We start from the raw sequence: 13,315 nt of genomic DNA on the forward strand, positions 1-13,315 counted from the left end.
CCGTTATATGATCTCTAGTAGATGTATGTATCTTAAATATAGTGGGCAAATGGGCGTGGTGTATTAAATTTAAAAAGTGGCTGTGTAGTTTAATTTATTTCTGTATTGTGGTAATAATAATTTTATGAACGAATAATTCATTAATTAATACAATAGAAACCCACCCTAAGTATTTTTGTGAATGTTGAAATGCAAATTAAACCTATATTATTAAGGATTTCATACAAATTTCAAGTAACCTAGGTGTCACATGTGCATGCATGAAAAGACTGATGACTGTGGATGAACCGAAAGAGGTATGTAGTATTTGTAGCAATTGACGTTCTATTGTCTCAGCCAACCCCCATGGAAGACAGGCGTGAGGTTATGTATGTGCTTAATATAGACGTCTGCAGTCTATACTTAGGTGAATAAAAAACGTGATATTATAGGTATAGGAATAAAACAACATGGAAAATTTACGGAATCGCTTAAAATAGTACATTTGTACCTACAATACAAACTAAGCTGATAAGCGAATTACTTTGTTGTACAGTTAACTGATAACAATGTTATGAATTTAACTACATGTAGGTATTAAACCGCAGATAATCTAGGTGTATGGAGTCGACTAGGTCAATAAAAATACACTGCAAAGGTATTAATTTGAAGTGTGCTTGGAAAAACATGAGAGCGCGTAGTTCGTAGCGCGTAGCAGCGCTTTCCCGTAAATAATCTGGTACATGTGCCTTCTGTGGACTAAAAAAATGAGTCGGCAATCGTCAGCACGTTAAAATACCTTCATACTTATCACAATGCGTGTTTCGCGTACTTGTAAGAGATTATTAATGCGAAATTAGTGCTACGCGCTACGGACTACGCGTTACGCGCTACGAGCTACGGCTATAGAATTTCATTGGAACTTAAGATCTCTCATTAAAATGCAATGGTGACGTCGCCAGCGGCGCAAGCCTAACTTACATCCAAGAGTCGATAAGTCAAGCAACCACCACGGTGTTCGGCAAATAACAAATTCATATAACTAGTGGTCGCCTAGTGGTCGAAATTCGACCATATACGATTTAATTTACAATACCACTTAACATACGTTCAAGGATAATTTTTATTTAACTCAAACTCAAACAAACTCTTTTATTTAAACTCTATTCATATGACACGTGAGAATATCATCGCAATGTCTATCGATTTTGACGTTTTGTCAAGTACGATCAGATACTATGCATGTGTGTGTAATGTTTTATTTATTGATTTAAGGTACTTTATAAGCATTATTTTTGAAAAATATTAACGTTCCGCAATTCTCCTACACATAAACTATAAGTGTACCAAATTTTATGCTCCTACGTCCGCGCAATTTTCGTAAAAAGCGGTCCAAATTTTTTGCATCACGGATTAATATATAGATTTGCAAAATACTTAGGTACAGTCTAAAACAACTGAAAAATAACCTTTTTTATATTTTCTCACGTTCCATTTCTGCCGTCATTGTTTTCGTATGATTTTCCACATAGATATCATTGTTTGTATAAAAAAATACATATATTCTAGAGACAGACAGTGACCAAAATAACCGGGAGATATTTCGAAATGTTTATTTTCTGTAAAAGCCGGGAGACAGTTTGTCAACGTTAGCGACGCGTGGTGTATCTTTTTGTAGTCTTTATTTAGACGTAAGTCGTCTCGTTAATGGTTTAACTAAGGGAAGAATATAGAAAAGCAGTAAGATACTTTAGGTAACACTTACTTATGTAACATTTTTTGAGAAAGTATATTTTTTCTTAGTTATCAAGCTAGTTTTATCTATACATTTACGGGCCGAGGCGAAGTAAATACAGATGTAGTGAGTAGGGTTAGGTGTTTGTGAGGGTCGTTTGGTGATTGATCTTGTTGTCTTCTACTAGATACTACATAGGTATACTGTCTAATAATTGTATGGTGCTACAATACCTAAAGGTGTACATTGTACAAATATGTGGTACATGTCTTTGCCAGTGTGTATCTCTTTCTAAGATAATATGTGTCTCGGTATAAAAGTAAATACTAAAAAGACTAGGTAGGTACTACGCTATAAAAGTAAATGGGATCCTTAAAAAAATCTATCATTTTCCTTGAATGTTTTGAGTAGGGTTTGTTAAGGTAATGTCATTTGAATATTATGAAGATTATCAATGCTTATGGAGACTCAAATAACCGCTGACGACATTTATGTAAATTTTGTTGACCAAGCTTGTGATCATTGCTTAAAATACTATCAATGTAGGTATCCTTAATGAGTGGAAAACTTCATTCACAGAAGAACACTTATTAAGTGTTAAAAGCTATGTGAAAGGTACTATTTGTGTATGTGAACTTGTATGTTTGTAAACGCACCCACGATACAGGAGAAAATCTTAGTGTAGTGTAACCTCTAAAATTCGTGTTGAGTACTTTCATAGAATCAATTTTGGTATTGAAGTTTATTATTTATCGTAAAACCTCCTTTTGTAAAGAAAATTATCTACCCATACAGGCATAATAATATACTAATTAATAAAGACATTTTCCACTTATGACTGATGTTTGCTGCTCAAAAAACACCCCGTGCACCATGTTTAATATGTAAGGAAAGTCTACCTAGATGATAAACGCAAAAACCCTCGTGGTCTAGATCCCAAACCCCAGTTTCATCGGTTAGGTACTAAATTTAGTCTGGATTTGAGATAGCTAGGTTGAGCTCACCATTATTGATCGGGCCGCGCCTACGTGACTGAAATCTCAACAGCCAGACGTCCTTATTATGACCGGACAATCATACTGAACTATCTACATATTTCATTATGAATGTATTATTTTATACAGAGGCGATATTAATGGAATATTATGTCTGGCTATAAAAAACAAACAAGATAAGAGTTTAAACAAAAATAAAAGCTATTAGTTATCATAAAAATGTTTATGAAGTTCGTGTTTTTTTACCTTCTTTGACCGTTTATACGTCAGTCGAAACATAAACAGTATTTTGTTTTGATTTCGGTTTGTTTATTTAAAAAGAAATAAGTGCTTTGTGTGCAAATCTTCGAAATAACTATCTACATTTGAAGAGCAGTTTATAACTTACTGAAAGTATTTCAATGTTATGGAAAATATTCATGTGTTTTTCATGTAATATTGTTTAGTATGAATAGGATATATGGATAGAAGCGTAATGACCAATGTAACAATTAGTAATTTTAAACGGTTGGTTAAACAACGCAACTGTTGCTTTTTTCCGATTTGTTAGAAAAGTGGTCATTGATGCAGTGTAGCATACTAATTAGCCTGTTATGTCCATGTATGTAGTATGTATGTAAGTACCTCACATACTCAGTTATTGTTACGGATGTGTGCCTACGTGTTCACAGTCAAGCAGTCAATCTATGAATTTAGAAACGTCTAACAGCCAGCTAACGTTAATTTAATAAACAAAACAAACGTGACTAACTGGTCGTATGATTATGTAAGCGCTGCGGCCATTAAATCGACTCGTTCGATTTTTCTACGCCGCAAAATGTATTGTGTAGGTGTGAGCAGATAATGCGCGGGCAAGGCCAGCCACCTCGCGGTCTGCCGGCTCGCTCAAGGTTGTTTTTGTGTATAAACACGGCCAGGGATCGATAATGTGCCCGATCAACCGCCAGCGCGCAGCCAGCGGACGACCTCGCACACTACCGATGTTCCGTCTCAATAATAAACAAAGCGACACAAATCAAACCACAGAGTAATCTTAAACTATAATTTTATTTGCCTTAAATTATTACAGTCCTTCAAGTACCTACCTTCGGAAAGATACAGAATCATAATAATCTAACTAGGAATAATAACACAGCAGTTGTGAGCTTTACAACAAGCTCAAATAATAATAAGAGTTGAGATCAGTGGTGGAACGGTGTTAGTCCAAGTGTCGGAGCTCGTCGCTCACCGGGGGCGCTGCGCCCTCGCTCTGCACCGTAGCCTGCTGGTGTGGTGTGCCAGGTAGAAGCCCTGCGTCAGCAGGAACCGCCTTGGATGCTCCATTGATCTCTGAGACGAGTAGCGGCCGGAGCTCTCCTCCGGTATCCGCCATAATGTCCTCCTTTCGCTCGGCATCTCGATAATCCGTTTGCTAGCCATAGTCTTCAAGTCAGTGCTCCATTTAGTGTTTGTTTGACTTCTTGTTGTTCTCTGTGTTCATCAGCTTGGTGACGATCTTCCTGGAGTGGCCCGAGGGGTCGAAGTGGTTGGTGTGCTCGTTGACCTCCTTCTTGGTGCGCTGCTTGCCGCTGTGTCCAGAGAAGATGTGCTTGTCGTGGTCGAAGTTGTAGTAGTCGTACTCGTCAAAGAAGGCTTCGGACATATTTACGTTTGGATATTAGTAAATAATGAAATCACAGGGAATTTTGTCGCAGTGACAACTGACAACGTTACTCAAGATTTTGTTTTCACTGAATGTTGAATCGAATAGCTGCGCGGCTCTTTTATAGGCTGCCAGCAACACGTCACTGACCGCATGCGCGTCGATAAAATTCTCGGCTCGTGATTGGTGCAAACGCCGGCTACGACCCGGTTATGAAGGATGTTTTGTTTATTTATAGAAGTGTGATTGTGTGAGTAAGCCGGCTCGGGTAGTGATGCCGTGCTTAAATATGTATTTTCTACCGAATATCGATTCATGTATATTTTTCTCTTCGTTAATGTTGTGGAATATACTTAGGTTACTACGACATAAAAAGCTAGTTAGAATTTAGACTTTGCAATAATTTCGAACACTTTAACACGTTTTAATTTGGTAAATAATTAATTTAACAAGAAACGTGGGTGCGCTTTTTGAGTATTTCACTGTTAAAATGTTTAAAACAAGTTTAAGAAACAAGGCAAACAAACAATATTTTCCTTAACATTAAACAAAATAAAACATAATAAAATTAACGTATTTTGCATCAGATTTAGTAAAAACACGGGAAGTGAGAAGTGTGATGTCATTTTGTATACAGAGCTATTAAACATCAAAATATTTACCAATTTGGTAGAAAAACTACTACCTTCGCAACCCTGAATGCCGGCTCAATGTTATTATGTTTGTACCACGTATGTATTGTTCCAATATTGACTATTGTGTACACACCTATTAAATGTTAATCGTATTATCATGTAATAGTTATAGACTATCGGTCAATACTCAATACAGTAGCGACACGTTATCAGCGAGCAAGCGATAATTCGGAACGTATTTGTAATATGTAGACAAGTAACGCCATCTAGTATCGAGTAGCGACATTTGTACTTTAGTGTGAGGCAGTTTTCTAGCAAGTTTTCTAAACATACTTGATTGACTAGATAAAACTAGAAATTTTAAATTATGTTATTTATGACTCAACGAATTTATTATTAATTTATGGGCAATCTTAATATGACCACTGTAAAGATACATTTTTATTGAAGTTTCATGTAGATACTTAGGTATCTGTGATAGTAATTAGTCTATACCTACATGTAGACAGTTTTGGGTCTATGATAATAATATAGAAATCTTTCCCATTTCCATATTGCTTTTCTTATTTTCTAATAATGTTTATTAGTTTATGATTAAATATTTAATTGATCTTTAATTTTAAGAAAAACATAACTTGAACTGAATTAAAATTCTATTCACCTTGAAGTTTATGGAAGCGGTACAGTATTTAAAATTTAAATAATCTAGATTTCATTATTTTCTAGAGATAAACGAGCCTGTCTATCCAGACTTGGGCCAAATTTTTTACAGAATGTTTTTGTGGGTTGTATTTTACTAAATACATTTTATTTAAAGCTTAATTTTATTTTTAACTAAGAAACGTAAAACGTCACAATCCTTATATGATTAAGATTTTTATTTATGTTGCAAACTTTGCGTTACCTACGCAGTGTTACACCACGATAAGACTAATGCAATACACGTACGAACATATTTGCGTGTATTGTGAAATCGCTAACTAGAAATACGCTTCAAATTATATTAGTTGACTGCCTTCCTATGATACTTATTTGTTTTTTTTTAAAGTCTACTACCTAAGTAGTTCATAAAGTAGGGACGTAGTTTATTGTTTAAATGTTTTTGTTGAAAGGTTTATTATTATGTTTTCTAGCTTGGAATTTGCCAAAAACATAATATAGCTTTGTTGATTAATTAATTTTATTATCTTATAGTGTTCTATCCGAACACGATAAACGTTCTATATGTCTGAATAATTATTATGTAGGTACCTACTAAGGAAATTTGCTCGATTAGTGTCCTTATTTTTTTAACTCTTAAGAAATAAATAGTATATGGGTACTGGTGAAAAGTATAGACACTTACCTGCCAATTTGTGAACATTGAGGAGCATCTGTGCAAACAGCAGCTTTCTTGAACACATGGAGACGGGAAGCCGAGGGTTTGAGAGGTGCAACTGGATCCGGAGGCTCCGCCGCCCTCCGTGATGCATAGTCCGCACTCCCGATGAGGTATCCACTTAATGCTGATATGAAGACTAGGACTGCTAACGCTGCGAGTACTATTTTCGTCTTGAGTTTATATGGCCTGTAACAAAATTAAGATTGTAGTTACGCCATCTGTTATCGAATAGCAGCAACAACTTATTACTAGAAAACTCTTCGGATTTTTTTGTAAATAAGGACGGTAATCGGAGGAAATGTAATTTCTGTATCAGGTATACGTAAAACAAGGTTTTGTTTCATTCATCGCTACAATATTACTCACTTCTCCGGGTAATCATCGTCATCATGGCTAAAGTTGCCCTGGAATATGGCAAATCTATTGATAGGGGACACTAGGCGTATCGTGTCTATAGGGCTATCGTCACCATGGTTGCTTATAAAGTTCCTCCGATGCAGACCACTGCGTAAGGGATGCTTCATCGTGTTTGCAACACTGTTTCAAGAGTGACAGGTCGACTCCTGTTCAGCGGCACATAACAACATAACCTAAACACTTCAGATCAGATTTCCACCACGAAACATGAACTAGGAACTTAGTAATTAAAAAGTTTCAACTCGTTTTTGTTTTATATTGGTACTTTGATGCGTAACACGGGTATTATAAAACGTTTGACGGCCTCAGTGACGTATCAGCGAGATGCCAGGTGATTACACCGTGAACTTGCTTGCGGGTACTGCGAAAATCGATAAGGCGAACAGCTGTTTTCAGTTCTTTCAGCCTTCGACACGTTAATTTGAAACAAAGATAGATGGCGATACAGTAGCTGTTATAAGTTTATGTTTTTTCTATTATTTCTTTTTATAGAAATCTATTAAAACTATTGTTATAACGCCTGATTATAATATAGTGTTGTAAATAGATAAGTGCTGCTTGAAAACTGTTTGCGCAGAATATATTGTCAGGCCGTTTTTTGATTTGGACCAGTTTATTTCAATTAAATATCTTTAGGGCACATTTTTATTAAAACAACGTGAAATATGACTAATATAATTTAGATAAAATGGCATCTTATGAGATAGGTAGCATATAATAAGTACCTAATATTAATTAAATAATGAAGTTTCCAATTTAGGCAGTTAAAAATTATCAATGGTAGTAAAGTAGGTATAGACCGAGTATTTCATAATGATTACAATAGCAATGAGTTTTTGTTTTGTTTTTAATGTTAACGTTACCTGTTTGGGTCGGAGTCAGGCAGCCTGATGAGAACATGTTGCTTTTTCCTTCTGACATTTGGTTTCCCGGGCTTTTTCAACGAACTTTGTCTAAGTAACTGCTTGTCCGACATTTTTACTTCTATTTTAAAATGTACTGTCCTTTAAATAGTCCAGTAAACGATTTTATCTATCGCTTATTATGTCGAATAGTGTCATTTAGCTGATCAAGAGATGTGATTTATTATTATTACATAATGTGTTGAACGATTGCCAATTGTTAAAGCATGATTTAGTACAGGGATTAGGTAATCCTATGTAATGTATCTATGGATAATATGTGCATTTTTCTACATTTGTAATAAATTGCCCTATTATAATTTTCTTTTTCGTGCATAACTCAAAGTTTCTTATGAATAAGTCTGCCAACCGTAGCCCTGTCCAGTACATATAGTGTAATAAATATAACAATTATATATATAATCACTTTTAGCCTTTTAGATTCTTTTACACACGCCAGTCTTCCAGCTACGTTTGCTACATAGAAATGACTTTCGAATATTATCAATTTCCCCCTCCTACACTTGGTTTATTAAAGTTTTGTTATCTTATATGACAAAAAAAATACGTGTCGAATATTTTTTCATTACCAGCTGACGCACTAATTAGATTTTTAATATTTTGATACCCTGTCATCGTCCCAATTGTAAAACAAAGTGTTATTATTTTAACCTTTACCTATAATACCTAATAATTATTCAAAGAGTCATTTACCCAGTGTAAATCAGAGATTAATATCAGAATTAATACTTTTGTTCTAAACCGGAACACCGCCCTTTGTTGTCCATATTTTGTTGTTTTCATATCGTGTCATAATTATATGACGCACAATTTTTCCTGACAGAGTATGATGTTATAGTGAGTTTTTGATTGAAACCATTGATACATTTTTATTCACAACGGTTGTTTGGTCACTATCTCATCCGGGAGTAAGCGACGATTTAAATATTTTGAGCAGATATTGTCATTCTTCTATATTAAGTTGACTGGACTACCTCTTTAGTCGAGTGATCGATTTTTTTTATGGTATAAGCCGCTAAACGATTAGACGGATCACCTGATGGTAAGCAATCACCGCCACTCATGGGCACTTGAATCACCATTAGAAAAATTGAAAGCGCGTTGCCGGACTTTCGGGGGCAAGGAATTTAAGGGTATTTGGTGAAACGGGAATAGATTGGGAAGAAGGGTTATTGAGACAAATGGTCGAAAATCTAGTAGCTATCAGAGCTACGAGGCTTAGTTTAAATTCCATAACGTACCGCATATACACTAATCCTTTGTCAATTAAGTAATAGATTGTTTTAACAGTATCATATTTTTTCACCATTGTTTTTTGACATTATACGTACATAGTTATATGCCTATTTCAAATAAAATCTTCCTTACTTATGCTTATATGTAAGGTGTTTGTCTTGAATGTGACAATTATGGCGTGCCAACGTGCTAATGTCGACAGTGAGGCGATAATAGCAATGTCAAGGATCGTACCTTTGGAACAAAAAATAAAATTACACTTTAAGAATGGTTAACACGTAAGGATGTACTTACATGTAAATCGATGTAAATATTTGTTGAAACTGGTACTAAGCGTATGCTTAACCTCGTATATTTATACATGATACAACCCTCGTATATGTATATAAGGCACATTGTGGCTGCGTTCTGGGATACATGCTGGATCACACGCTGATCCAAAATTTATGAAGGGTTAAATAAAGGATTCTTGTAGTTTATAAAGACTTTTCTGTAGGACTCTTTATAAAGCAAAACTATACATATATTAGGACACTTCAAAAATGAACTAAGTCCTTGATAAACTAAATGGTTGGCAACTGTACAACCACAGGATACACCTGGGTGCCATATTAGGATATGGAGATAATTGTTGTGCGTGTTGATAATAATAGTTATCAATATCAACGTAGTTGGTGGGATTTAAGAGGGCACTTCGTTATGGGATAGGGCAACAAACGAGCAGACTGTTCATCGATAGTAAGCATCACGTCCACCCGCCACACTAGAGGACGGCGAAATCCGACTCGAAAAGCAGGAGTAGGAACGGCATGGATTTTAGTCAGTAAGAGTATGACACTCCCTCTCGCACAATGCGGGAGAAGCTATTGGATAATTTTCCCCAAAAAAGTGGTGCTACATTTTTTTAGAGACGGGCTATATAACTCGCATAATACATTTTATTATGATTTCAGAGATTATATTAACAGCTTGCTATCTATCCACATAGTTGGTTCTGCGATAAACTTTTGAAGTTTTGATTGATGCCAATATTTACATACAATATCACTTTTAGTTGAAGAGCCAGATAAATCTAAGTGGTTTTGAGATACGCTGATTCATTTGTTTTGATTGTTATAGTTTGGAAGTAAACAGCATTTACATGTGAAATTCAAACTGATTGCCAAGGTCGCCATGTTTGTTACGGTGAGCTACTTACGTAGAAGTAGTTTCTAGAGACGGTTTGATAAAAACACCGGCCGAACCTTTTCTACGAAAGATTAATTAAGTTACTTGGCAAGTTTTTTTATAGTTTTGTTTTTGGCTACTATTTCGTCTGGTGGTAAGTAAGCATGTAGCCACTAAGTGGTATAACACTAACACTATTTTTATGGAGATAAGTTGCGAACTCAACACATACTTAGTTAACATTTTTGTATAATTATAACTATTGACATTTTATCTGGTATTGCTAATAATAACGAATTAAACGGAATGAGCTTAAATAAAATCTTCCAGATCAAGATTTTGATTATCAAAAATATCAAAACCGTATTCGTCGTCCACTGTAGGCCAATAATATGTTAGTATTATTATATTAATTTTATATTTTATTAAAGATATAAGTACCTATGTGCCAAACTCGTCCAGTAGAAGTTATAAACATTGTACATACATAAAATAATGCGTAATCTATTCATTACGCTTGACAAGTTATTTAAAATGTCGTAACTGTCACCTAGGTATTAATTGCAATATTTTAGCACTAGATAGATAAAGGCGAACACCTTTCTCATACACGTTCCGTAATACCTGACAGCTGATAGCTGACAACTAGTTTTTGAAAATATTTTGAAATCGGGACCGATTTGTTCGTCTACTATCTAATTACTTAAGCCTTTCACTGCTAACAAAAACTGTTAAACATGGCTTCTAATGTGATTAAATAATATTGTGACATAAATATTATTAGATAGCATAATGTCTATCTTTCACATACTATATTTGATACCCTTCTTTGAATTTTCTATTCATATTAAAAAATACAAAACACATTTTCGATAAAATGTAAAATGTGTCAGGTTACAGATGTACAGCTCTAAATCTGTAAGCTTAAATTATACCCTAAGTTGCATTGAAATACTACAGCTGTATCTCGTAACACGTAGTTCGTAGCGCGTAGTTCATATTGCGTAGCGCGTAGTTCATATTGCGTAGCGCGTAGATTTTAAACAACAAGACGCTGCTACGCGCTACGGACTACGCGCTACGAACTACGATGCAGCGAAATACGCAATGGAACTCAAGCGTATGTATTTATGAACAATATTTTAATTTAATACTTTATTTCATCATCACGGAAATCTGAATAAGGAGGATTGTTATCATGACCACGTAGGGGAGTGAAATATTTTTGTTTGATAATTTATAAAGACACGTTAACTAGTTTTATCGGACCACGTAATTAGTTATGTATATTGTCGAATCATCCGATTATTAATTTGATTTCCATCAAAGATTACATTTATTGATTCATATTCTCATTTCGACACATTTTCACTTATTACTTTTTAGTGACAATAATTGTAAGCTAATATAATTTAATTACCCATAAAATAGGAGATCAATTTTATTTTCTTATGAATATAACAGAAAATCTAATAAGCAATACCTATCTTCTCATTATAAAATTTTGTTCGTACTAAAAGTTACAAATCTGGTTATAACATTTTACAATTAGGAGTAGCTTGTGCTAACGTGTACCTAAGGACCTCGTTCTCATAGATAATGCTGCCAATCGCAAATCGTACTATACTTTCATTAATTAGTTCCTTGAGTGAATTACCCTAAGACCTTGAGTTTACCTCTTGACATTATCAGTGTGGAAATGAATAATGATAACCGTTATCAGATAATTAATCATTTGACTCCTCGTTCGGGTAAAACGGATAGATAATGAATTAGAAAAAAGTGCAAAGTCATGTTGTATTGTACAGCATTGCAGGTTTTAAACTTAGTTGACTAGATAAGTGCTTATATTTCATAAGCTGTAACATACAATTTCCAGGAACTTAAATTTTCCACGCCGCGATCAAAAGGAGCGTCTGATTGATCCGATACGTGACTATGAATGATAAAGTTTAGATTATATTGATACATAATGCATTATGCATTATCAAAATATGTTTATAAATACCAGTTCTGGTAGGTTTCCGTTATCTAATAATCGTAAGTAGGTTTTTATCAAAGTAACTTTTGAAAATTGAACATATGCACACTGTCACATTACAGCAGCGAGACAGCTAATAGTTATGTATCATTACATTTAATATTCTTTAATTAGCTAGACAGAGGTATGCCAGGTACCAAAACAATAATCGAGTTGAATAACACGACAAAACTGACGAAACCGGGAATCGAATGATGAATACATGCTTAATGATGATTTTCCACCAGAGATGTGCTATGTAGTTCCCTAATAGCTGTTATGGATAAGATCTCACAAGAATTTCAAAAAAGTTCCTCATATGACATGATTCTAAACTCAATGGTAACAATACTTCGCCCCATAATGCATTTAGTTAAATTGAAATATGGGAGGAAGATGTTGATCCCCCATCTCCTCCTCTTACTACCTCAATTGAGCCATTTTTCTTGGGACAACCAAATTGGGATGTTTCCTCAGTCAAAGATAATTACTTCCCTTAGGTATTATGTAGGACTTAGATTTTTTTTTCTGATAACAGTCGGAACATTGCCGATCATCTGTTGTCATTCGGACGTCGACTTATGGGATACCCTCTATAATCATATATGTTGGGCTCATTACAATGAATAATCGATTTTGCCTTTTCGAAAAAAAAGCGATAATTACCTTTAAACGTGGTCTTGGGTTCGATACGTAGAATTTCGGAAATTTTTTAAGGTTTTTTGTCCAAGAAAGGTATTGGTAATTGAGTTATAATAGAGGTTACAAATGAGGATAAAATTATGTAAGTACATAATATAGTATTATCGCGCCTGTCATCTTCCAAAGAGCTGAGCAGATGAGTGGAGTAGCTCTACTCCTCATCATCTTTATAGCTAGCCAAGAAAATTCCTTTTTAAGACCCAAAAGGGAATTCGTTAGTTATAGACTAAATAAGTGTATCTTATTATGTATATTTAACACTAAAAGGATTTCTTAATAAATATGACTGAGACGCATCTAGTGAGACTTGTTTAAAAAAATGTTCTATGCTTTTCTTATCACTAATCAGTCGTAACATAGAAGTAATTAGATATGGATTACTGTTACATCTTTATACTAAGATTTCCTGATCGATTATACCCTTTATTGTATTAAAATAAACTATACGGTGGGATTTCCATTCAAGATCAATGTCAAAACAAT

At 34.6% G+C, this 13,315-nt stretch overlaps 2 protein-coding genes across 4 annotated transcripts in view; both read right to left on the reverse strand.

Moving 5' to 3' along the window:
- The window catches only part of LOC118268807 (glutathione hydrolase 1 proenzyme), a 59,105-nt gene that overhangs the window by 24,717 nt on the left and 21,073 nt on the right, over window positions 1-13,315 (reverse strand). The window contains exons 2-3 of one of the 3 annotated variants that reach the window (XM_035583478.2): window positions 7,648-7,849; window positions 6,332-6,553 (exon numbers count right to left, since the gene is read on the reverse strand). In XM_035583478.2, the coding sequence (XP_035439371.2) occupies window positions 6,332-6,553; window positions 7,648-7,760 (335 nt within the window). In that variant the 5' untranslated portion in view covers window positions 7,761-7,849. Of the gene's footprint in view, window positions 1-6,331; window positions 6,554-6,733; window positions 7,117-7,647; window positions 7,850-13,315 lie in introns of those variants that run through there. The other 2 variants (XM_035583477.2, XM_050701388.1) reach the window with 2 other exon arrangements.
- Window positions 3,738-4,554, reverse strand: LOC118278492 (nuclear protein 1). Its single transcript, XM_035597708.2, has one exon. It carries the CDS (start codon window positions 4,349-4,351, stop codon window positions 4,151-4,153), a length of 201 nt encoding a protein of 66 aa, XP_035453601.1. The 5' UTR covers window positions 4,352-4,554; the 3' UTR covers window positions 3,738-4,150.

Source organism: Spodoptera frugiperda, chromosome 2 (assembly GCF_023101765.2).
Source record: "Spodoptera frugiperda isolate SF20-4 chromosome 2, AGI-APGP_CSIRO_Sfru_2.0, whole genome shotgun sequence".
NCBI classification, from domain to species: Eukaryota; Metazoa; Arthropoda; class Insecta; order Lepidoptera; family Noctuidae; genus Spodoptera; species Spodoptera frugiperda.

What these genes read in the sequence shown, in the direction of transcription:
- LOC118278492 (XM_035597708.2), bottom strand. Translation starts at nt 4,351, where the DNA reads ATGTCCGAAGCCTTCTTTGACGAGTACGACTACTACAACTTCGACCAC.